Here is a 24,306-nt window from a genome sequence, read left to right on the forward strand (position 1 = left end):
GCGGGGGGGGGGCAATTCCGGCACCCCGGGGTGCTGGGGGGAGTCTGGGGGGGACGACGGGAGTGGGACACCCCCCCACCCCCACCCCCCCCCGTCCCCCCAGCCCAACTGCTCTGCACAGGTTTCTGCTTCCCGGCGGGCCGCGCTGGCCGGGGGTGCTGGGGGGCCCCGGGGGGGGGCAGCCCCCCACCCAGGGTTGTGGGTTGCACACGAGCACTACAGGCCCCCCCCTCGTCCCCCCCCCCCGGCCGCTGCCTGCCCCCTCTATTTTTGTATTCTTTGTAAATCGCTATTTATATCAAATCGCCTTTTTTGGGGGTCTGTGAGTCTGACGGGGGGGTGCCCGGGGGGGCTGGGGGTGCCGCGGGGGGGGGAAGCGGTTAATTCCCACTACAGCACTCGTAGGGGTGGGGGGGGAGACAGACTGGGATGCGGGGGTGGGCGCGGGGGGGCCTCGGCAGTGGGCACAGGCACCCGCGGGGGGGGGTGTGGGGGGGTGGTCCCCGTCCCCACGTCACGCCGCGGGGGTGGGGGGTGGGGGGGCTGCCGGCCCGGAAACCGGGGATGGGGGACGGGGCTGGGGGGGGGAGGGGGGGGGGCCGCTGGGGCTGAATGGAGCGGGGGCGTTGCGAGGGGGGCGTGTCCCGGCGAGGCTCCGCCCCGCGGTGCAGGCTGGGGGCGCCTCTGCGCACAGCCTCGGTTCCGAGGGGGGGGGGTGTGACGAGGGGGGCGTGTCCCGGCGAGGCTCCGCCCCGCGGTGCCGGCGGGCGCCGGCAGGGGTCGCCGTGGCGCAGAGCCGCAGTCGCGGGCGGTCCCGCCGCCGCCACCGGGCCGGGCCGCGCCAGCAGCGGCGACACCGGGCGATGAGATGACAACGTCCACCCTGCAGGTACGGGGCTGGGGGGGGGGCGGCTACCGGGGCCGGGCCTCGCCCTGCACCTCTCCCGGCCGGGGCCCTGGCGGGGCCTTCTGCCGCAGCGCCGGGAGGCCGCGCCGCGGAGGCCTCACCCAGCGCCGGTGCCGGCCGGGGCAAGGCCTCACCCGGTGCCGGGCCCAGTTGGGGCGGCCTTACCCCCGCCAGGCGGGAGGAAGCAGCGCCTGGTGCTGCCGGGTGCTACCGAAGGGGCCTCGCTGGCCGGCCCGGTGCGAGCGGGCCCGGCCCGACCCTTGCCGGGTGTGGGGAGGGGCCTCCCGCTGCCCCGGTGCCGCTCCCCGGCTGACGGCGCTGCCCGCTCCCCCGCCAGAAGGCCATCGACCTGGTCACCAAGCCACCGAGGAGGACAAGGCCAAGAACTACGAGGAGGCCCTGCGGCTGTACCAGCACGCCGTGGAGTACTTCCTCCACGCCATCAAATGTGAGCCGCGGCCCGTGGCCCCACCGGGGGGCTGGGGGGGGTTGCCGGGGGGTTGCTGGCCGTGGGCGCGGGGCCACGGGTGACGCGTGGGTGGTGGGGGGGTGTCTCCGCAGATGAAGCTCACTGCGAGAAGGCGAAGGAGAGCATCCGAGCCAAGTGCGTGCAGTACCTGGACCGGGCGGAGAAGCTGAAGGAGTACCTGCGCAGCAAGGACAAGCAGGGCAAGAAACCGGTCAAAGAGGGCCCAGAATGACAACAAGGGGTGCGTGGGGGGGGCGAGGGCTCTCCCTTCCCGACGGCGGAGCTGGCAGGACCCCCCGCTGCCGCGCCGCGGGCCAGCCCTGACTTGTGGCCCCTCTCCCCAGGAGCGACAGTGACAGTGAGGGCGAGAACCCCGAGAAGAAGAAGCTGCAGGAGCAGCTGATGGGTGAGGGCTGCGGGGTCAGCACAGGGGTTCCCGAAGGGCCGTCGCGGGGGGTGGCTGTGGGGAGGGGGGCCTGGGGCCCAGAGGAGCCCCCAAACCATGCTCTTTGCTAAGGGGCAGTGGGGTTGGCCGTGAGTGGGGTCTGGTGGGGCAGAGGTGTGGGAACTCTGGCTCTCCCAGCTCTCTGGCTGAGCAGAGCCGCCCCTCGCAGGTGCCATCATGATGGAGAAGCCCAACGTGCGGTGGAGCGACGTGGCCGGCCTGGAGGGAGCCAAGGAGGCCCTGAAGGAAGCTGTGATCCTGCCCATCAAATTCCCGCACTTGTTTACCGGTGAGGGCCATGGCAGCGCCACGGCTGCCGCTCGCCCGTGGAGAAGGTGCCATGGGGTGGCAGCTGGGCCGAGCGCGTGCGGGGAGGTGACCCCAAGCAGTGGGGACGCGTGTCGCTGCGGGCCTGCGCAGGGACCGGGGAGCCATGACACTGGCCTCTGTCGCAGGTAAACGCACGCCCTGGCGAGGGATCCTGCTCTTCGGGCCCCCCGGCACCGGCAAATCCTACTTGGCCAAGGCCGTGGCCACGGAGGCCAACAACTCCACCTTCTTCTCTGTGTCGTCCTCGGACCTGATGTCCAAATGGCTGGGAGAGAGCGAGAAGTAAGCTGGCAGCAGGGACGCGCGGCTGCTGCGGGCTGGCTCCCGGCCTCCCTGCCGGCTTGGCTGGCGGTGCCGGAGCTGTGGCCAGCGCGGAGGAGCCACCAGCATCAGCAATGCGGTGACGGGTCCGGGGAGGGTATGGGATCTCCTGAGGCCCCAGGCCCATCGCCTGGCACGGCGCTTGCATCCTTGGTGCCAGCACTGGGTTCCCGGGGCGGGCAGGAGCAGGACGAGCTGGCGTGGTGCGGGGCTCCTCGCCGCGGGGCTGTCACGGGATCCGGCAGGGGTGGTGGTGCTGTGGAGGGTCCCAGAGCAAAGCCCCCATCCCCTGCTCTGTTCTCAGGCTGGTGAAGAACCTCTTTGAGCTGGCGAGGCAGCACAAGCCCTCCATCATCTTCATCGACGAGGTGGACTCGCTGTGCGGCTCCCGCAACGAGAACGAGAGCGAGGCGGCGCGGCGCATCAAGACGGAGTTCCTGGTGCAGATGCAGGGTGCGCGGGGCGGCCCGGGGAGCAGGATGGGGAGGGGAGGGGGGACAGACGTGGGTTGCTGGGGATGGCGCTGAGCTGCGCACTCGCCGTGTCCCTGGGCAGGTGTGGGGAACAGCAGCGATGGGATCCTGGTGCTGGGTGCCACCAACATCCCCTGGGTGCTGGACTCTGCCATCAGGAGGAGGTGAGCAGGACGCAGCGTCCCCCTCCTTGCTCCCGGAGCCGTGGGGCGGTACCCTGGGCAGGGTTTGGCTCACCCCGGCGCCTGCCCGCAGGTTCGAGAAGCGCATCTACATCCCGCTGCCCGAGGAAGCGGCGCGGGCCCAGATGTTCAAGCTACATCTGGGCAACACCCCGCACAGCCTGACAGACGCCAACATCCAGGAGCTGGCCCGCAAGACCGACGGCTACTCGGGGGCCGACATCAGCATCATCGTGCGGGACGCCCTGATGCAGCCCGTGCGCAAGGTGCAGTCGGCCACACACTTCAAGAAGGTGAGTGGGGGGGGGGTCTATCCGGGGGGGGGGGTATCTCGGTGGGCCCCATCCTGCCCCGCGAGCGCTGTGCCCGGCTCTGCCGCAGGTCCGCGGTCCGTCCCGCACCACCCCGGCGCCTTCGTGGATGACCTCCTGACACCGTGCTCGCCCGGCGACCCGGGGGCCTTGAGATGACCTGGATGGAGGTGCCCGGCGACAAGCTGATGGAACCCATCGTCTGCATGGTGAGCGCGGCCGCGGCGGCCATCTTGCTGGGTGGAGGCTGGCCCTGGCCCAGCAATGCTGCAGCCCCGGCCTTGCCGGTTCCCTCCCTCCTCCAGGCCAGAGGCTGGGCAGGGTGGTGGCTCCTGGGGTAGATTTGGCTCCTTGAGCAAGGAGGGGGGGGGGGGCATCCCGGCTGCTGGAGCCCCTGGCCTACACCCCTGGGAAGGGCTGGGTGCTGGGCTCCTCGGGGCAGCTCCCACCCCGCTGTGTCCCTGTGTTGCAGTCGGACATGCTGCGCTCCCTGGCCACCACCCGCCCCACCGTGAACGCCGACGATCTGCTGAAGGTGAAGAAATTCACGGAGGACTTTGGCCAGGAAGGTTAAGGGGGTGGGGGGGTGGGGGGAGCGCAGGCGTGAGGCTGCGGTGGCAGAGCTGGCAGGGCCCCGCCGCACCCCCCCAGGCGCCATGCCTGCCGTGCCAAACGGGTTCATCTTCCGCTCACTGCTCACCCCAACGCGCTGCAGCACCCGGCGGGGTGGGGGGAGCACGGCCGGGGGGGGCTGACACTACTGGGGGGCCCCCGAGCATGGCCTGGGCAGCTGGGTGCTCCTCCCGGCCGTGCCCTGCTCTTCTTCCTGCTCTTTTTTTATTTTTTAAATTAATGCTGCTTTGGGTTCTGTCTTGTTTATATGAAAATAAAAACAATCCAAAAGCTTCAGGCTGCGCCTGGCACGTCCGTGAGGCTCTGATCACAGTGGGGGGACCCAGCCAGCCCTCCCCTGCCCCCCGGTAACGCACTGCCCTGGCACCAAGGGCTCCAACTCTGCCTGTGCCGCTGCCCACACTCACAGGCAGGAGCCCTGGTGCTGCTGCCTGGCCCCAGCTCGGGTCGGGGGGCTCCAGCCGTCCTGCACAGAGATTTGTGCCTGTGGCAGGGGTTGTGGGGCTGCTCGGGGGCTTTGCCCACACCCCAGAACATGCGGTACTCAGAGCAGCCCCCACCCTGGGGACAAGCCAGCTGGTGACACCCCTGGCCCCACCTCCAGCATCCCGGTGTGTCCCCTCCCCCCATGCAGTCCGAGGCCAGGCTCAGCCCTGCTGTGCCCAGCTCTGGTCCCTGCACCCCAAACAACCCTCAGAAAGGGGGATCCCCCCTCCCAATCAGTGCAGTCCCGGCAGCAGATCTTATTCCTAGACCCATAAAATAATTTCAGGTGCAAGGGGTAGCGAGGGCCGGGCTCCTGGCGGTTCCCCCCACCCCCCCGCCTGCCCAGGGAGCCGCTGGGCAGGGAAGGTGGGCAGGAAGGGCCCGGAGCCGCGCTGAGTCCTCACAGAGTGTATTGGCTGCTGCAGAGCTGAGCGGGAGCCCGCGGGGCTGGGGCTCTGCACCGCTTCCCTCGCTGGGGTAAGGCCGGGGGGCACAGCGCCGCACTGGGGGAGCCCACGGCTCCGCTCCGGAGGGACGAGGCACCGGGCGTTCAGTCCAGGAGCTCCATCCAGGCGACGTTGGTGAAGGTGCGGGCGTCCATCCGGTCGATGTAGAGGATCCCGTCCAGGTGGTCCATCTCGTGCTGGACGATGCGGGCGGCCCAGCCTGTCGCCTCCCAGCTCACCGGTTCCCCGTGCTCGTCCACGCCTGCTGCCGGGGAGAGCGACGGTTGGGTGGTCATGGGGATGGGGGAACGGGGGGGGGGGGGGGTCCGTACCGGAGACGTGGACGGCCCAGTGGCGCGGGACGTAGGCGGAGAAACCCTGGAGGCTGGCGCAGCCCTCGGGGCCGGCGACGAGGCGAGCATCGAGGACTCGGAGCTGGGGGTTGACGAGCAGGCGGAGCGGGAAGGGCTCGATGCGGTGGGCGCGGCGCAGCTCCGGGGGGTACTGGCCGCAGCGGGCCGGGGTGAGCTCGGCGGCGAAGACGCGGAGGGGCACGCCGAGCTGCGGGGCGCTCAGCCCCAGGCAAGGCCCCCGCCGCAGCCCAGCGGTCAGCGCCGCCGCCAGCTCCCGCAGCTCGGGCCCGCCCAGCCGGTCCCCGGCTACGGCGGCGGCGGAGGAGCGCAGCACCGGAGCGCCCACCTGGCAAGGGGCGGCGAACGGCGGGGCGGGAGGGCCCAGCACCCTCCGCCTCAGAGCCCGCCAGTACGAGCGCTCCCGTTGCCCCCAGCCCGCCCCGTCCCCGCACCCGCGCACCGGGGCTGCGGGTCGGGCCCACCCCGCCACCCTCCGCCCCGCCGCCGCCGCCGCCATGATGGCCGGCGCGCGCCCAGCCACGGTGACCGCGCAGAGCGTCGGGGGACGCCAGTGCGACGCCTAGCGGCGGGAGGCCGGCACAGCGCCCGGTGCAAGCTGCAGGCGGCCAAGGGGGGAGGGGGGGGGGGGGGGGGGGGGGAGGTTTATGGGCAGGGGGAAGGCAGGGAAGGGCCGGGGGCTGCTTCATTCCCAAAGGAATGGGGTCTGGGGGGGTGGGGATGACACAGCCCAGCCCAGCAGCCCCGCTACCCTGTGGCCACCGGGCTATCCGGCAGCAGAGCCCCCCGGGCGGGCTCTCCGGCACAGGGTCCCCAGACACAGCCTCCTGTTCCCCCTCTGGGTTTGGGGTGCTCTCCTGGGATGGTTCCTCCTCACCCGGCGCAGGCAGGAGGGAAGCCAGCGGCTCCCTGAGGGCGACCACGTCGATGCGGCCGAGGCGGCCAAAGCGCTGCAGTTGGGTGGGGGGGATGCCTGCCAGACAGGGAGAGGGGGCTTGGGTGGGGGCCCACAGGCAACCCCCACAGAGGTGATAAAAGGGGCACAGGGTGTTATATGTCTCCTGGGGTGGGGGCCACGGGGGGGTGCAGAGCTGCCCCCCCCCGTGGCCCCCACCCCACGAAAAGCGAGTTCCTTGGGGTCTCACCCAGTGCCTGCGCGATCTGCGCCGGGGGAAAGAGGACCTGGAGGCAGCGGTTGAGGTAGGGCAGGAGATCTTCCAGGAAAGCCGTGCAGAACTGGGCGAAGAGCTCCTGCTCCCGCCCGCTGAAAGCCGCCTCCTCTGCCCGGTGAAAGGCCAAAATGGTTTTGGTCACCTGGAGCGAAAGGCAGAGTCGATAATTCCCCGGAGAGTCGTTAATTATTTTCTCCACGGACAAACCCCCCCCCTCTCAACCATGGGGACAAGGGGAATCGATGGGCCGAGGCCAATTGCACCTGGGTCACACCAAGCCCACGCAACCCCACAGGGTTGGGGAGGAGCAGCTGGAGAGCTGCCCGGTGGAAAAGGAGCTTGGGGTGTTGGTCGACAGCTGGCTGAACAGGAGCCAGCAGTGTGCCCAGGTGGCCAAGCAGGCCAATGGCATCCTGGCTTGGATGAGGAATGGTGTGGCCAGCAGGAGCAGGGAGGGGATCGTGCCCCTGTACTCGGCACTGGTGAGGCCACACCTGGAGTGCTGTGTTCAGTTTTGGGCCCCTCACTACAGGAAGGACACTGAGGGGCTGGAGCGTGTCCAGAGAAGGGCAGCGAGGATGGGGAGGGGTCTGGAGAACAAGTCTGCTGAAGAGCGGCTGAGGGAGCTGGGGCTGTTCAGGCTGGAGAAGAGGAGGTTGAGGGGGGACCTCATCGCTCTCTACAACTGCCTGAAAGGAGGGTGTAGGGAGGTGGGGGTTGGTCTCTTCTCCCAACTGATTAGCGATAGGACAAGAGGAAGTGGTCTCAAGTTGTGTCAGGGGAGGTTTAGATTGGATATTGGGAAAAATTTCTTCACTGAAAGGGCTGCCAAGCACTGGACGAGGCTGCCCAGGGAAGCGGTGGAGTCCCCATCCCCGGAGGTGTTTCAAAGACGTGTAGACGTGGTGCTTAGGGATGTGGCTTAGCAGCGGACTTGGCAGTGCTGTTAACAGTCAGACTCGATGACTGTAAGGATCTTTTCCAACCTAAATGATTTTATGACTCCACCCCGTGAATACTCGGAGCAGGGCAAGCCCGTCCCAAGCTCTGTCCCCCCGCGCCTCACCTTGCCCAGCGCGTCCTCCAGGCAGGCGGTGACATCCTGGGCCAGGGCGACGGGGCAGCAGAGCCGCAGGTCGTTGAAGGCGACGAGGAGGCCGTTGAGGAAGCAGGCGAGGGGCGGGAAGTCCAGCAGCCCCATGGGCGGCTGCAGCGTCCCCGGCTGGGCCGCGGGCACTGGTACCCCCGTGCCACCCCCCAAAGCGGCCGGGGTGGAGATGAGTGTGTAGGAATTCATCTCCTCCCGAAACTTCTCCACCGCCTCCTCCACCGCCTTCCGGAAAGCGGCGGCGGCCACGCGCTGGAAGAGGGGGGCCAGCTGCCCGCGGAAATCGGCGCCCACCCTGCTGAAGGAGAGGCCGAAGTACATGCACTGTCCCAGCAGCGAGTCCAGGCGGCCGCCCACCCCGCGCTGGAGATCGTGCTCCAGCGTCCGCAGGAACTCGGAGACCTTCTGCAACACCCAGCCGTGGAAGATGGCCCCCTCGTTGAGGGCCTGCCCCTCAGGGGGCACGAGCGGCTCCTCGTCGGAGAAGATGGCGCGGTACTGGGTGACGACGTCGAAGAGGTGCACGCGGCAGGCCTCGATGGTCTTGGTGATGTGGAAGTAGGGGTCGTCGTCGGGGATGGAGGCCTGGATGGAGCGCAGCCAGGCATCCCGCGCCTGCAGGAACTTGATGCGCAGCTCGGCCTCCGTGAAGACATCCATGCGCCGCAGGTAGCCGATGACCCGCAGGCAGGCCGGCAGCTGGATGTTGGTGCGGAGCTGCTGGATGAGCTGGTTCAGCATCAGCTGGGTGGACTGGCGCACCTCGTCCACGATGCCCTGGGGTGGGAGAGAGGGCCTCAGCCGCGGGGCCGGGTGCGGGCCGGCTGCGTGGCAGGGGCGGAGCGGGGCCTACCTGGATCACGGGGATGCCGCTGTGCTTCCTCTCCAGCCGGCGCACGTAGGCAGCGAGCTCCAGCGCCTCCTCGTAGTAACCGTTCCGGACGCAGGTGTCCATCAGCTGCGGGATCTCCAGGATCTCCAGGATCTCCGTGTGCCGGTTCAGTGTCAGGCTGTTCATCCGCCGGCTGCGGGCGATCTCCTCGGCGTCGCGCATGAAGTTCCTGCGGGATCCAGACGGGATCAGGATGGGATCAGGATGATGCTCCCTCTGTGGAGGGGGACCTGGGGGACCTGCAGGACCTGGGGAGGGGCACCTGGGGGACCTGGGGAGGGGCACCTGGGGGACCTGCGGAGGGGCACCTGGGGGACTTGCAGGACCTGGGGAGGGGCACCTGGGGGCCCTCCCACCCACACTGGCCTCTCCCCGCCGCTGCCCAGGCCCCCTCCCAGCCCTGCCTCTACCCCCAGTCCCACCCAGCCCCGATCCTCACTGGGCCCAGCACCAGGACCCCCCTCACCCTCCCAGCCCAGCCCTCCCCTGCCCCCAGCGCTGCTCCTGCACTCTCGGACCCTCTCCCAGCCTCACCCCACCCCTCCCACCCGCCCCGTGCCTCCCCCACCGCTCCCCCGGGCCGCCCCCGCCGCCTTGCTCCCCGTCCCCGCACCGGCAGGCGTCCCCGAGGGAGGGCAGGCGGCCCAGCAGGCTGCCGAGGCGGCTCTCGATGCCGCCGAAGCCGCGGCCGGCGCGTCCGGTGCACTCGGCGGAGCGGATAAAGGCCCGGTAGTGCTCGAAGGCCAAGCGGCGGGTCTCGGCCCCGACCCGCGCCCGCTCCGCCGCCAGCCTCGCCGGTTCCCGGTTCAGCTCCGCCAGCCCCAGGGCCGCCAGCTCGGCCACGTAAGCGGAGAGCTCGGGGCCGCCGGGCCCCGCCGCCGCCGGACCGCGCAGCCAGGCCAGCAGCCTGGCCTCCTCCGCCGCCGCCGCCATGGCGCCGCTCTAGCCGCCCGCTCGCTGGGCCTCAACGTCACTTCCGCCTCCGAGACTTCCGGTTCCGGCGGGGCCCGGCGTGCGCGGGGAGGTGCAGGGCAATGCGGCCGCTGACGGAGGCGGAGACGCGGGCGGTCTTCGAGAAGCTGGGGCGATAGTGAGAGACCGGGGGGGGCGGAACCGGGCACGGCGGCGGGGACCGGGAGCGCTGGGCCCAGGGACCGGAGGGGGCCGCGGCGGGGGGGGGGTCCCGGGGACGGGGAGGGGGCCGCGGCGGGGGTGGGCCCGGGCCCGGCCTGACGGTTTCCGTCCCCGCAGCATCGGGGAGAACATCCAGCTGCTGGTGGACCGGTCCGATGGCACCTACTGTTTCCGCCTGCACCGCGACCGCGTCTACTACCTGAGGTGAGCGGGGGGTGTGCGGGGGGACCCGGGCCCGGTGCCCCGGGAGCCGGCTCCATCTCCTCCTCCCCGCAGCGAGAAGCTGCTGAAGGTGGCTGCCAGCGTCCCCCGGGAGAGCCTGGTGTCGCTGGGCACCTGCTTCGGGAAATTCACCAAGACGCAGAAGTTCCGGCTCAGCGTCACCGCCCTGGACTTCCTGGCGCCCTACGCCAAGGTGGGACACAGCCCTCACCCCCCTTCCAGCCCCCCGCCGGGCCCCCAGCCCCTCACCGCTCCGGGCCTCTCTTGCAGTACAAGGTGTGGGTGAAGCCTGGCTCGGAGCAGTCCTTCCTCTACGGCAACCACGTCCTGAAGTCGGGCCTGGGCCGGATCACGGAGAACACGGCCCAGTACCAGGGCGTGGTGGTGTACTCCATGGCCGACATCCCGCTGGTGAGTGCCTGGTGTGGACCCTCTGCTTTCCAGGGCTGGGGTGCGGGGAAAACTCCCTCTCACCTTTTCCTTCACCCCCCCTGCAGGGCTTTGGGGTGGCCGCCAAGTCCACCCAGGAGTGCCGTAAGGTGGACCCCATGGCCATCGTGGTGTTCCACCAGGCTGACGTCGGGGAGTACGTGCGGAGCGAGGACACGCTGACCTAAGGGACATGGAGTGTTTCTGGGCAGAATGGACCTTGTCCTGCACCGCAGGTGCAGCAGCGGCGCGGGGAGCCCGCCCCGAGCAGGGCAGAGGGGTCGGGAGGCGCAGGCACGTGGCCCCGCACCCCCAGGGGCTGCTGCTGCCAGCGCGAGGAAGAGCTGCCCCCGTCCCAGACCTGTCACATAAAGCCTGTTCCTTCTCCCCCAGTGCCTGGTGTCTGGTGCGGAGCCTCGGGGGGGGGGGGGAAACCCTCACTCCCCCTGCCGTGGGGGCTCTGCCGTGCGACGCACCGGGGTGCGAATCTAGAGGGGAGAAGCCAGGGGGAGGCTCACAGCCCGGGGCTGGCAGCTGAGCTTCGGGGAGGGAGGGACGGGGCGGGCAGCTGCCTGCAAGGCAGGACTTGCTTCGCCTGGGCTTGCGGAGGACGGACGGCAGGCAGCAGGCTGCGATCGCTCCCCGGAGCGTGTGCCAGGCGTTGCTTTATTGGGTGTCTGGTAAAAAAGGTGCGTCGGGATGCTAAAGATGGGCAGACCCGTAACAAACCGCCCCGGCACACAAAGGTCAGGCAATCGCGTTGCGCTTTTTCTTCTGTCGGGGTGATTTCAGCCCAGGCAGGGCTGGGGGAACTCTTCTTCCTCCTCCTCGAAGCGGGGTCTGGCTTTCCCCTCCCGCCCCGCAAAGGGGCAGAGCGGCAGCTCGGTTACCAAGCGCTGCAGGCAGCGGTCCCGCCTGCGGTTCTGGGCGCTGCTAGCACTGCTGCCTGCTGGAGGTTTGCACGTTGAAGAGGCGCTTCAAGAAGTAGAGCTGCAGCACGCCAGAGAGGACGATGACGCAGCTCTGAACCGTCGACCACCAGTTGACGTAGCTGTGGTTGGACTCCAGGAGGAAGGAGTCAGCTGCTTTCCGCATGCGGGCGAAGTTGTAGAACCGCCACATGTGGAAGATGTGGAGCTGCAGCTTCTGGACGCTGACCTGCGGGAGAGGCAGGCGCTTGGCAGCGGGGCTGCGGCAGAGCCACCGGCTGCACTCAGCCTTGAATTAAGCTGCGGCTCAGCCAACAGCAAACTCCCTTCTCAGTTCCCTTGGGAGGATGCGTCCGTCCCTGCTGCGCTGGGGCACCCTGAGGTCACCTTGACCCACCTGAATTGCTCCCAGGGTGTCGTTCAGCTCTTTCCTCTCTTCCAGCTGCTTGTTTTCTGTGGTGAAACCTTCGTAGTAGACACCAAAGTTGAGATACACCTGCATGAAGCCAAAGTGGTTCTGCTGGTTGTCCAGGCACAGCTGGTAGAAACCTGCGGGGAGGAATGGAGATCATCGTTCCCTGAGGAGAAGAGCCGCTGTTGGGCAGATGCGTCCCCAGCGCTCGATCCTCGTCCTCCCGGTCGGGGAGGGAGGTGTGCTCAGACCGATCAACGCTCTGGGAAGCTCTGGCCGTCTGGGCGGGCTCGGAGCCGCTGCTCCTGCCTGCCCGCCGCTGGGCCGGGGCAGCGGGGACCTGTCTCCTTGGCGAGGAAGTTGATCTGTCCTCGCACGTGCTGGGAAACGCCGAGCTGGAAGCCGTTGGGGTCCTTCGCCGTGGCCAGGATGTTCCTGTTGTTGGCGATCCCTGTCGCCCGCTGGACCTGGAGGAAACACCCGAGGGGCATTCGTGGGCCGGACTCCGCAGCCGGGAGCCTGCAGGTGCCCTTGTGTGCAGAGCAGGGACCCAGCGGGGACCTGCCACTGCTGGGGGTTGGTCTGGGGTCCTGTGGGGAGCTGCCCCCTTCACTGCTGTGAGCTGAGGCCAGGACCAGCCTCCAGCAAGCTGCCAGCTACGTGTAGAGGGAAAAAAACCCACAACCCGCAGCCGTGGGCGATGAACTCGTTTCCAACGCCTGCTCACGGTGCTACGGGCACTCTCCCAGACCCCCCCATCTCTCACCCCACGTGCCCATCCCGGCTCCCTGCCACCTGGCTCGGGGCTGCTGGACATGTTGGGAGACGGAGCTGTGCCAAGCCTCGTGGGGCTGCTCTGCCAAGCATAGAGCCGGGGGGAGCTGCCAGTGCTGGGCACGGCCATGCCCCCACTCTCCTTCACCCAGCCTAGTGTAAACAGGAGATAAAAGGGCTGCGGTTTCCCCTGTGGGAAGGGGACAGAGCGCGGTGACAAGTTGTGCCCTAGACCTTCGGCGGGCCTTCCAGCTGTGGCTCAGAGGAGAGCCGAGGGCTGTGCAACAGCCTCCAGCCAGCTCAGCGAAGGGCAGAGCTCCCTGCGGGGCCGGGAAGCCAAGCTCTGAGTGCTCGGGCACTGTGTCTGGAGCTCTCAGCACAGCTTTATGGTTTTAAAACAGGTATTTTTTTAAGAAAAAAAAAAGGGATTGATGATGGAAATTGCCTAAAAAAAGCACAGTCGTCGAGATGAAGCATCCAAGTGACTTCAGCTATTCCCTATCTCGAGCGAGGACCTCTCCCACGCAAAGCAAACCCCCTCTGCCCTGGGGTCAGCGCGTGGTCTTCATCCCATGGGGCCTCCTGCACTTAAGCCTGGTCGCAGGACTACAGCGACAGAGGATTGCCCACTGCACCCTCGGAGAAGGCAGCTGGCACCGGCCGCAGAGCCGCCGCACAGTACTGATCCCCTGCAGCCGTCCCGCAGCTGCACCGCGCCGACAGCGTCGCGGGAGGCGTCGCGCAACACTCACATCGTAGCTGAAGAAGAAGTTGCCACCCTGGTGTGCGAACTGCCAGAAGCACTCCACGGTACCGGCGGGGACGACGATGGCGAAGTCGTAGCGGTCCGCCCCGTGGAAGAGGGGCTCCTGGGCGGACCCGCTCAGGGTCTCAGTCCTGGGGCAGCTGGCGAGGCCCAGCAGCAGTGCCAGGAGTGCCAGCGGCAGCATCCTGCTTCCCAGCCTCCGGCGCTCCATCCCGCCGGGGCAGGGCAGGAGCGGGGACCCGAGGTGGCACAGTGGTAATCATTAACTGCTCCGCAGTGGCACTTGGCAGCGCCGGGGCTGGCGTCGGGAGGAGCACGGCGCAGGCTCTGCTCCTCAAGGCGATCTCGGTGCAGAGCAGGAGCTGGTCCCGCTCATCCACACTAGAGCTCACCCAGCTGAGCCTCTCTGCAGAGCACCGCGGTCACCAGCGCCGATTGCACAGAGCCGGTCCGCAGCCGGCCCCGCTCCCCTCGCTGGCCAACGCTTCACAGAATTGTTAAGGTTGGAAAAGACCTCTCAGATCATCAAATCCAACCATCAACCCATCACCACCACGTTCTGAAGTGCCACATCTACACGTGTTTTGAACCCCTCCAGGGACGGGGACTCCACCACTGCCCTGGGCAGCCTGTTCCAATGCCTGACCACTCTTTCAGTAAAGGAATTTTCCCCAATATTCAATATGAACCTCCCCTGATGCAACTTGAGGCTATTTCCTCTCGTACTATTGCTGGTTACCTGGGAGAAGAGACCAAACAAGCAAATTAAGCTTCCCACCTCCTTCCCACACTGGCAATCACTGGTCCAGCTTGCAGCTCACATCACGCTTCACCCCCGAACAGCCCTCTGCAAGCACAGCAGGGTGCTCCTGCCTGCTCAGGGCTGCTCCCACCCCAGGGAAACGGTTTTGCAAGCAGAAGGGGAGGGAAATGCGCAGCCCCAGCCAGGTGACCTGGGAAGCTCGTTCCAGCAACTGCTGCTGAAGGACACAGGGGAAAGCAGCTGTTCCCAGACAGGCTTCTCCCCAGCCCTAGCTCTGCAGGAATGCAGCCAAGAGAGGCTGCCTTTAGAAAACACCCCCATGCCTCCCCTGACTTTAACAGAAATCTGGTCCCGAAGCTTCTGCTTCATGCCTACGCCGATGCAGCAGCACCTCATAGCTTGAGGGCATCGCTGTTCCACCCCAAAAAGCTGCCAACACCACCTTCAGTTGGCTCAGGAGGCGGACGGGGAGCCCCACGTTGCTGGGGTGGTGCGAGCAGGCAGCACCCCGAACTGCCACGTTTCCACCCATGAGGGACAAGTTCACACTTACTACAACTCTCGCTATCCAACAAGAAAGTAACTTTATTTTACAGAAGACAGCTTGGACATGGACTCCAGCTTTGGCACTTGAAGGCAGGAAACACGCAGCACCCTCAGAGCTCACACGCTTGCAGGGATTGCACGCAGGTGGAGGACGTTGCCAGGAAGGAGAAATGCCAAGACCTGACCGAAATTATTAAGCACTGGAACTTTTAACGTGGGAACAACCAACATTTAAGTACTGAAACAAAAAAACATCATGTTTTTAAAGCCTCAAAGCTGGGAGGGAGAAATTCCCACTTGCCATTCACAAAGCAGAAAGAAACGTGAAGAAAAAAAAAAAATCTAAGCAGATCATCTTGCCTAAATCTCTTCTCCCCAGAAGCTCTGGGACCATGCGCTGCCTCTGTCCCCCGGGGAACTGAGTGCAAACAGATGAAACAAGCAATTCACAGTTTAGACAATTAAAACACATAAAAATAGCCACCGTCGGGATTATCCTGCCATTTGACAGCATCTGAGCAAAGAAAACTCTCATCTCAGCAGCCCATCAGGTTGGGATTCATTCTACAAAGGCTGCAGTTGTCAGGTGGAAAAGGAAGTCCCAATCCAGGCCATTTCCAAGCGTGTGCGATCAGGCTGCGCAGCTTCTGCTAGCTGCAGAAGATCTAAACCTTGCAGCTACAACTTGAGACAGAAGGCTCCCCGGTTCTCGTCAGGCGCGGTTTCCATCTGCTGCAGCAGTCTCGGGTACCAGGAGCCAGAGGGGCTCACCACGCCGGCCCCAACACACATCAGGGACAAGCACAGCAGCCTCTCTGCTACTATTGCTCCGGTCTGTCTTTCAAAAGAAAAGTAAAAAGGTTTTTGCACTGAAGGTCCTGTGGCTCCCAGCTCTAGAGGATTCCCAGCTTTTTCATGGTCCGCCAGCGATCCTTGATCATCACTGCTGTGCGGTTCTGGAAGGGGTATTTCTGGCAAATGGCCTTCCACCTCCCTTCTCCAAACTTCTTCACGCCCTCTTTGATCCACTCGCTCTCTTGTATTGTCCATTTCTGCAAAAGAGCAGGTAAGCAGCGTTCTGTGAGTACAGAGTGCAGTTTCAGAGGAGCTGCGTTTGGCCGAGAACTGCGCTGTTAACTCCTTCCTAGCATGTGAGCTTCCCTTTACCATCTGTGCTAGCAACATGGAGGAAAGGCAGAGCTGTCCTGTCCGTAACACACACAGGACTCCACAATCACTTCACTGTAAATGTGTTCTCAGAGCTGTTACAGATCAGAGAAGCGCTCAGCTCCAGCACAAGCTCAGTAGTTCTGCTTCCCAAAGCACAATGCTGATCACACAAAAGAGGAGGTACTTTCTGACGCAACAGCAAGCATCAGATACAACGCACTCGCTGCCTACGCCCTGCCTGACAGCACCCAAGTAGAGTGTTTAAAAAAAAAAAGGTAATCTGCAAGTTCAGGTCTGCAGGTCCATAGAATTTTTGTACTGGAGGCAAAACGCAAAGTAACTGAAGAAAGCAGCTGGCAGGGACAAAGTGCTACGCGGTGTCCAGCAGCACAAGAGCCAGCAGCTGTCTTCCTACAAGCAAGGGTGAGATTGTTCCTAGCAGCACCACACTTGGGACCTCTTCCCAGGTAACAGCTGCCGTACGAGCATCCCTCACCTGAACAAGATGCTGAACCTCTCCAACATGTGGGGAACTCGACAAACCTCATTCTGAACCCCGCGCACCAAGGAAAAGGGACATCACGCACATGCCCAGTGCCTGGCGGGTGGGAGGCACACAGCTTTAGCCAGCTACCAAACTGGGCTGTTTTAACAGAGAAACTGCAGCCAGCTCGGTGAATGCAAAGACCTGCACAACTCGGATCCAACCCGGATATCGGAAGCAGCAGGCTGAGGAAGCATCACTTTCCAACGCAGCCTCAGGTGCTTCATTTAAAGCACAGCAGCAGCTCACCCTGCCGCAGTGAACTGCGGGCTGCTGAGGACGCGGTCCCAGCTGCAGAGCATCCTCCCCAACGCATTTCAAAATTGTTCGATAGCTTGCTCGACTATACGGACGTGTCCTGATTTCAGGCCTTACTGAAAGCACTTAAGGGCTCTACGTTACCTGTTTCTTGGAACCGAAGACCGTAGCGTTGTGGCTGTTTGCCCCAAATGATGCTGAAAAAGAAGGCAAGAGGATTACATTTCACTGTAACTCAGGAGGTACAGACCTCCTCGAGACACCGCCTCGGGCTTAACTGCGGGACACTATGCGGTCAGCCTACAACAAGCATCCCGCGACAGACAGTAAAACCAAATTCCTTTATCCCTCCCTTTTCTGTAGCTACAGCACGCACAGCCTTCCCGTTTCACGCCTCGGTTGCTCTCTGTGAAAGCTTTCTAATAGGATCTGTTTTGTTTTAAACCAGCCAATACGCCAGGAACAGGGGCAGCCATGCAGGATGTGGCTACGCTGTGTGCTGAGGCTGGAGTTAGACATCCATTGTCCGCTCCCTTTCACCAGCTAAGCTGCGCACGTAGCTGCAAAGGGAACTGGACTGGAAAACTGACCTGGCTGAAAAAGTAAACTGAGCCTTTATTTCATGGCACTGAAGTGGGAACAGGGAAAGAGCTGTATACCCAGTATTTACATCCTGTAAGCTAAGCATGATTAGTCTGAAGCGGGAACAGGAGTTTCTGGCACGCACGTCAGGTTAGAGGTACAAAGAACAAACATGGCAGAGTTCGACAGCTACCTATTTTCTTGGGCTTTTCGGATTTCTGGTTTCAAAATTCAATGACACAGAAGGCAGCAAGACACCTGTGCATGTGCCCCAAAGCCAGGATTACCATCAATTAACACCTGCAACAGAGGCTCTGTTCTTACCTGCATCTGAGAAGAGCTCATCCTCCTCGCTCCAGTTGTCTTTTGCTTCTTCGCCATACGAGCTGTTCCACCTTCCTTGGAAGGACCTGAAAGCAGGCAAGCGTTTACTTCGACTGCTGAATGGGGAGAATGTTTCAGGGGGAGAAGGTGTGGGGACGCCTGCAGCACAGCAGGCAGGCCTGTGATGAGCGTGCAATGTGGACAAATACACCCAGAAAGCAATATATAAACACGCTGCCTCCTCCACTCCCCTAAGAGAGGGGATGAATCCTCAGGAGCCCCTACCTGAAGGTACGGCGTGCAATACACACTCAAATACACGGGGAGTATTGTATTTTGTAGCCGGCGTTTGCAACAACAAGTGACTGGGTATTAACAACACAATTAAGCACTTCAGCAAACAGACACGCAGCTGGACTTCCCAGGCCTTTGTGTACAGCACAGACTTGCTGACAGCTCGGGGGAGAAGCCTTTCGTCTTCTCAAGAAGCATTTAATTCTTACTGTTTCACTATTAACACTACTGAGGTCAACCGAGCTACAGCGGCCTCTCCGTGACATCAAGTGCCTCAATGCTGTCACCTGCTTCCAATCCTCAAGCACAAACTTGATGAAATTGTGTTAAAAAAATACCCAACAACTTCCAAAGGTTCACCCCTGGCTGTCTCATCCAATATAACTGAAGCCATTTACGATTACAGGACAGTAACTGTTCTCTATTCTTACTTGCAGCTGCGCTGCCGAGCACCTCACATAAACATTTGAGAACCAGCTACTGGCAGAGATGCACAGGATCAGATTTCCCTGCAGATGTCATTAGCACCACTGCTACCAAGAGAGTCCTGATGCTGAAAGGCTTCCAGACAAGACAGCCACACAAGCAGCACAGCCAATAAATCGCTTTCCAGGTGAACTGGAAACCAGCTTGCACAGTGGCAGGGCTGAAGCTCGAGAACTGCTCGAGCCAGCATCAGCCACGTGGCAGCAGCCCCACTCCGGGCTCCTTCCTGGTCCGGTACCAACCCTCGCTTCAACCACCCGGCACAGGATGGGAAGGCATCGCACCAAGTCCAGTCCCTTCCCGGTGCAGACAGGGCACTCTGCCCTGGAAGAGTTCACAGAACATCACCCCATCCTCACAGTGTTCCCCAGCACTCTCAGAATAAACTCCAGACATATCTGAGGGACAGCAAGGTCAGCTGCAACGCACTATGGGAAAAAAGCAGGAGAGATCGAGTGTCACTACTCACAAGTCCTTGAAAAAGTAGTGTATTTATTAAGTAAAATTCCCAGATGACTCAAGGAAGTGGACAATGTGTATGTGGGGGTGGAAATCCCTTCTCAGTGCCATCTCTGACCATTAGCTTCACCCCAAGCAAGACACACGAGCAAGGCGTCTGAGAGACTTCACCACTGTTTGCATCGATGCCAGCTACACTGCAGCACATCTCCACTTGCAGCCACTCTCCTGTGCTGCAGAGAAAGACAATCCATCTCCAGAGCAGCGAGAGCTTTACTGCCCACTTCAAAACCAAACCTCCGTGTTCCGGACATTAAGCCAGGAACTAATGGAAACTGTGTTCTAGTTACCTTTTCAAACACATCAACCTCTCCTCAATCCTCCCAGGTTCACTCCTGGGGATCCAAAACATCATTATTGCTGGCTGCTATGCAACTTTGCTAAGAAAAGAGGAGCAACTCGGACATTTAAGTAGGAAGCTTTGTTACACCCTTGTTACGGCCTACAGCAGATACTCATGAGACTCTTCGCTCAAGAGTCTCATCTCAGAGTTCATTTTAGACTTCTGCCAGTAAGCCTACTTCACCATTTTCTGTGGCAAACCCTTATAAGAAGGGAAAAACTCAAACATACCCCTACCTCTTACTGCAGTCATTTCAGCTGCAAGGTACGTGATGACTCATACTGAAGAAACAGTCAGAAAGCCACAACTAGGAGTTTCTTAACCAACACAGGTTTCAGGAAAAAAAGAGGTCAGTGTTGTATTTCTCAAGAGGTGGAAAGGAGAGTATAATCTGTTCCACAAGATGCACCTACAAACTCTTTCCAGCTTCAGCATCACCGACCAAAATGCAGAGAAACACATGTCACCTGTGACACACATGCTGGAATCACCTACCAACACTAACTGCAGGACCTCTGACTCACTGCCAGGAGAAGCCAGGACATTTTCTCCTCTCCATTAACCAAACAGTAAAGTGTAAGGACAACAGAGCGTTTACTTTGCCCAGTTCCACGTATGCAAGCGGACAAGGACGCTCAAGATACTCATCTTGGGTTAAAGATAAAGGTTTTTGTTGTTCATGCTACCGAGGTCAGCTGCAAGTCAAAAGATTGGGTGCAGATTAGAATATACCACAAGAGATGGGCTTCATACTTGGCACTCTTAGTAGATACAGGCTGGTCATGCAATTTCTGAACAGGTCTGGAAGCAGAAGATACAACGGGCTCCTGGGAAGAGTCTGGGCTTTCACTTGACTCGCTGTACTGGCTGTCTTGCTCCATGACCAGTTTGCTTATGGTCAACAAGCGTTTGCCCTTATGGGGTATTACAGGAGGGTCTGAGATCTCAGAATCTTGATTCTCCTCTTCTTGCCGTCTCTTGGTTCTGTGGGATACAGAAGGAGACAGTTGCTTGGGGAAAGAAAAGTCTGTTCCATCCAGTTTGGTGAAGAGCGCATCAGAATCCTGGGAGTCCGACAGGATCTTGAAAGCTTCTCTCAGAACAGAAATCCCATATGTGGTTACAGATCCAGAGGGCTGCCTACAAAATAAACAGAACTAAGCAGGTTGTAAAGATTTCACCAAGGTGGCTCCACTTCACTCAAATCGGGCTTTTCCCCTACAGCATGACCCTCAGTAACTCATTATGACCCTAGGGCACGAATAAAATCTACTGAGGGCATTCCCCACCCTTCAGCCCGCCCTCCTTCTAAACGGAGCAGTGTGCCAGGGGAGCAGGTCTCAACACGCCCACGCTCCCTGCTAGAGACGGCACCGGGCACCCTTCTGCTGTTCTCACCTAAGGGCTGAGCCATACAGACACCAAACGCTGCTCCACGAGAGCAAACCTTCTGGCAGCCACTGCCCTCCCTCCCTAAAGCACTAAGTATCTTCAGAAAAAAGCAAATCTCTAACGTTTTTACTGTGTTGCAGACAGAGGTCTCACACTGACCGCCTCTGGGCCTTGCTCAGGCAGACCTGCTTGGGCTGGCGTTCGGGGAAGTTAAGAGCTGCCTGGACAGAGCAAACTACCCCTCGGAAGAGAACTGCTGCCAAACATCATCCACAACGCAGGGCCAGACTCCTCTGCCCACCTTTCTGCGTCCCTGAAGGACACTCCTGCAAGTTCTGGAGCTGCTGCTGGTTCTTTAGATATTTCCATAGGCTCTGAAGCATCTTCCAAGCAATTAACCGCCGCTGTTATATGCTCAGGAGTCGCTGCTGGGTCAGTAGCTCCTTCCATAGGCTCAGGAGCTGCTGCAGAGTCACTAGCTCCTTCCGTAGGCTCAGGAGCGGCTGTGGGGTCGTTGGGAGCTCCCTCCAAGTCTTTCGCTGTTTCTGCAGGCCCTGGAGCTCCTGCTGGGCCCTCTGCCCTTCCCGAGGGCTCCGGAGCTGCTGCCTGGTCCTTCGGCCCGCTTGCAGACTCAGGAGTCGCCGATGAGCATTTCTGTTCTTTGGCATGTTCTGAATTCAAAGTCTTTTTCATTATCTGGGACAGAGAAAAAGCACGTAACCGTTACAAAGATTATTCCCGTACCACCATGTGATTTCATCCCTCCCAAAGGCATTTTAAACTGCCACCCGCAGTTCAGTCGGCACCACGCACACAGCTCATGTCTATCAATTAAAACTTGTTACATGGATTGAAAAATGTGTCCATCTGTATAAAGCTTTCAGGAACAGACTCAATTTAAAGCATTTTGGATTCAACCACTGTTAATTAGCTGCCTAAACTCCAACTTATACTTGCGCAGAAGGCACACAGAAGCCAAACTACCGTGTTTCATTGCCTCATGGCAAAACAAGCGTCAGCCCTCCCCCAATCTGCATCTCGTGCTGTTTTCCTGCTACTCCTTGCTGCGCCAGAAGCAGGCGCAGGATGGGAAGTCAGGCAGGGCAGACACGTACCGTCAGCAGCAGTGGCTCCGAATCGTCCACATAGCTCTTCAGGAACTGAAACACGCTCTGCTGGAAGTTCTTGTAAGAGAAGTTTTTGACCATTGGATGAGTGAAATTCTTCTCCCGGATGACAGTCAGCAACTCGTTCCTCTTTTTCTAGAGGAGAGGCAAGAATGCTCTGAATAGGTACAAGGGTATAGATGACAACTGCAGGAGCTAGGATCCGGCCTTTCCAAATCCTGGAGGATTTGACATTCTCCAGGCACAATTAATTTACACTGACACAAGGCTGGGAAAAGGCCAGGGGAACAGGAGAGCCGTCTTGTTTCAGCAGCTCTGACTTTTTGCTTCCAATGCCCAAGACACTGCATCGCCTCCAGAAATCGGAACAGGGACTCTTTCTGCTTTCGGAACCAGCCCTTCTCACGAACTCACGCTCTATGTGTCAGCTTGAGTTTGCCTCAAGGCAAAAGATGAACGTTGATGCCTGAAGACCCACGAAGATATGTGAGGGAACGCAACAGAGTGAGCTCCACAGTGACAATCGACAAGCTTTAGAACTGTGCAACGCTCAGGGTCCATCACTCGATGAGGACTCTTTCCATTTCGGCACCCTTTGCCTTTCCTCCTGCTCAGGTTTCCCCAAGAGGCTTCTCAGGGAAACCTTCTACGCCTGCGAGATGGGTCACAAGTGCCCCCCCTCCACCAACACCCTCCAAGACATCGCACAGCCCCCAAACAGCCATCCTTCATTCCGACGCAGACTCACCTGGTTTCTGGGCTCCTTCCCCATGTGCCTCTTGACAATTTTTGAAGCTTTATCAAACTCTCTGTTTTTGATGCAGACAATAACAGCCTGCAGAAGAAAACAAACACCAGTTTCTCTGTTGACACTTGACCAGACTCTCTAGATCAGCTTTGGAAAAGCATGTCTAATAATCAAGCACGGCAGCACAGGTCACAGCTAAGGACCAACGTACACAGAGAAACAGCTTCCACATTAACCGATGAAGAAGCACATACACTGAAGATACGCGTTTGCGGCCAAGTCAGTACCAACTACGGTATTCTACACTGAGTCAGTTCCCACTGTCACTTACACAAGACTTTTCTAAGACAACAGATGAGCAGAGTATTTCTTGAAAAAGAAAAAGGCCTTACAGCTTCCTTCACCATTTTCTGAACAGTTTCCACCGTCTTCTCAGCCACAGAGAATTCTTTCTGAATGAGCTCCAGGACGCCGATCGCCGATTCAAGAGGGGTGAGGTCCGACTCTCGATCGAAGGTGCAATCTACAAGAATTCACAGCCATTGGTTTTGGTTTGCGAGACGCTCACAGTGATGCCTTACCCAGCGCTAGCTACTTGATTTCCTCAGCGCGACTCCAAATTCTACTGGCGATGAAGATGCCAAGTGTCTAGACTGCAAGACCCGCCACCCCCAGGCACAGAAAAGCTGCAGAAGTACCACCTGACTACAAATAACTGATCCAGGGGCAGCGTTTCAGAAGCTACGAGGGGTGCACAGATAGCAGGACAGCCCCGGAGCTGGGGTGTGACCACACTGCTCCTGGCTAAGGGCAACAGCCCTTCCCTTCCTACGGCAGCGCGACGCAGACATGAAAAGCCGAGCTCTCTGGCCCCTCACCCTCAGGGAAAAGCTCCCACAGCCCAACAGCCTTGGCCCAAGTGGAAACACAGCCCCCAGGAGCTGCAGGGACGCAGCCGCGGACCAGGGCACGCTGCGGCTGGGGGAGCGGGCTGCGAGTCAGCGCTGGGAGTTCTGCAGGCCCGCGCCGGGAGGGCTGGGGACCCACCGAGGTTCTCGCCTTCCTCGATCCGCGACAGGAGCTGCATTATGCGCAGCATCTGGGCCACCGTGGGCTCCTTCTCCAGGGGCCGCACCAGCAGCGCTGCGGGACAAGGGGCAGGTTACACCGGTACGGCCCGGCCCGGCTCCCCCTGCTCTCCCTCACGGCCTGGCCCCTTCCCATCAGCCAACCCCCAGCCCCGCAGACCCTCACGGCCCGGCCCCGCTCCTCCCGCTCTCCTCCACGGCCTGGCCCCTTCCCATCCACCGACCCCCAGCCCCGCAGCCCCTCACGGCCCGGCCCCGCTCCTCCCGCTCCCCCCCACGGCCTGGCCCCTTCCCATCAGCCGACCCCCAGCCCCGCAGCCCCTCACGGCCCGGCCCCGCTCCTCCCGCTCTCCTCCACGGCCTGGCCCCTTCCCATCCGCCGCCCCCCGGCCCCGCTGCCCCTCACGGCCACCCCGGCTCCTCCTCCCAGCCCGACCGCCGCCGCCGCCGCCGCCACCCTCCCCCCCCCGAGACCCAGGCCCAGGCCCAGGCCCAGGCCCAGGCCCGCCCGGCGCGGCCCACCCTGCATGACGTCGCGGAGCTGGCGGAAGTCGCGGTTCCGCCCGGAGCGGTAGGCCGCCATGGCCTGGTGGAAGTAGAACTGCAGGACCCAGCTGTTCACCGTCTCCTCGGGGACGCCGCCCCGCGCCGCCATTGCCTCCCGCCGGGCCGGCCGCCCCCGTTTGCCCACCATCGCGCCGGGAAGTGACGTCAGGCCCCGGCGGAAGTGACGATGACGCCGAGCCGGCGCCCCGGCCCCGGCGCCCTAACCTTATCACGCGGCAGCCGCCTGCGGGCGACCGGCATGCACCGCGCCAGCCCGGCCGAGACTACAGCTCCCGGCGTGCACCGCGACGCCGCCGGGCCGCGCCGGCGCCCTCTGGCGGGCGGGCGGGGCGCTGCAGGGCCG

At 61.9% G+C, this 24,306-nt stretch overlaps 5 protein-coding genes across 8 annotated transcripts; 2 read left to right on the forward strand and 3 right to left on the reverse strand.

The window, feature by feature from the left end:
• The first annotated feature begins 767 nt into the window (after positions 1-767).
• On the forward strand, positions 768-4,347 carry VPS4A (vacuolar protein sorting 4 homolog A). Its single transcript, XM_075433353.1, is given in 15 exon segments — positions 768-889; positions 1,245-1,266; positions 1,269-1,355; positions 1,469-1,604; positions 1,606-1,617; positions 1,721-1,782; positions 1,991-2,110; positions 2,277-2,433; positions 2,777-2,925; positions 3,028-3,109; positions 3,201-3,420; positions 3,509-3,536; positions 3,539-3,586; positions 3,589-3,647; positions 3,911-4,347. Coding segments are annotated over 15 exon segments (1,305 nt in total). The 5' UTR covers positions 768-868; the 3' UTR covers positions 4,013-4,347.
• On the reverse strand, positions 4,298-9,499 carry COG8 (component of oligomeric golgi complex 8). Of its 3 annotated transcripts, none has more exons than XM_075433327.1 (6): positions 9,160-9,499; positions 8,508-8,715; positions 7,613-8,431; positions 6,520-6,688; positions 5,336-6,347; positions 4,298-5,268 (listed from the first exon to the last, which is right to left on the reverse strand). In XM_075433327.1, exons 1-6 carry the CDS (start codon positions 9,477-9,479, stop codon positions 4,821-4,823), a joined length of 2,976 nt encoding a protein of 991 aa, XP_075289442.1. In that variant the 5' UTR covers positions 9,480-9,499; the 3' UTR covers positions 4,298-4,820. The 3 variants fall into 3 exon arrangements, with proteins under 3 accessions (XP_075289442.1, XP_075289443.1, XP_075289444.1); XM_075433328.1 differs by having other exon boundaries at positions 4,298-5,265; positions 9,160-9,498; XM_075433329.1 differs by lacking the exon at positions 5,336-6,347 and having other exon boundaries at positions 5,019-5,265; positions 9,160-9,498.
• A 34-nt stretch (positions 9,500-9,533) lies between these two features.
• NIP7 (nucleolar pre-rRNA processing protein NIP7) lies at positions 9,534-10,718 on the forward strand. The gene is made up of 5 exons (XM_075433355.1): positions 9,534-9,636; positions 9,798-9,884; positions 9,957-10,095; positions 10,173-10,313; positions 10,400-10,718. Exons 1-5 carry the CDS (start codon positions 9,581-9,583, stop codon positions 10,517-10,519), a joined length of 543 nt encoding a protein of 180 aa, XP_075289470.1. The 5' UTR covers positions 9,534-9,580; the 3' UTR covers positions 10,520-10,718.
• A 546-nt stretch (positions 10,719-11,264) lies between these two features.
• On the reverse strand, positions 11,265-13,432 carry TMED6 (transmembrane p24 trafficking protein 6). Its single transcript, XM_075433360.1, has 4 exons — positions 13,199-13,432; positions 12,013-12,139; positions 11,658-11,809; positions 11,265-11,489 (listed from the first exon to the last, which is right to left on the reverse strand). The coding sequence occupies exons 1-4, from the start codon at positions 13,421-13,423 to the stop codon at positions 11,265-11,267; spliced, it is 729 nt and encodes a 242-aa protein (XP_075289475.1). The 5' UTR covers positions 13,424-13,432.
• Positions 13,433-14,534: 1,102 nt separating this feature from the next.
• Positions 14,535-24,125, reverse strand: TERF2 (telomeric repeat binding factor 2). Of its 2 annotated transcripts, none has more exons than XM_075433344.1 (10): positions 23,919-24,125; positions 23,356-23,451; positions 22,701-22,831; positions 22,309-22,395; positions 21,549-21,695; positions 20,735-21,129; positions 19,795-20,025; positions 17,400-17,485; positions 16,638-16,690; positions 14,535-15,573 (listed from the first exon to the last, which is right to left on the reverse strand). In XM_075433344.1, the coding sequence occupies exons 1-10, from the start codon at positions 24,088-24,090 to the stop codon at positions 15,415-15,417; spliced, it is 1,557 nt and encodes a 518-aa protein (XP_075289459.1). In that variant the 5' UTR covers positions 24,091-24,125; the 3' UTR covers positions 14,535-15,414. The 2 variants fall into 2 exon arrangements, with proteins under 2 accessions (XP_075289459.1, XP_075289458.1); XM_075433343.1 differs by having other exon boundaries at positions 19,795-20,181.
• Positions 24,126-24,306: the final 181 nt, after the last annotated feature.

Source organism: Opisthocomus hoazin, chromosome 12 (genome assembly GCF_030867145.1).
Source record: "Opisthocomus hoazin isolate bOpiHoa1 chromosome 12, bOpiHoa1.hap1, whole genome shotgun sequence".
Lineage (NCBI taxonomy): Eukaryota > Metazoa > Chordata > Aves > Opisthocomiformes > Opisthocomidae > Opisthocomus > Opisthocomus hoazin.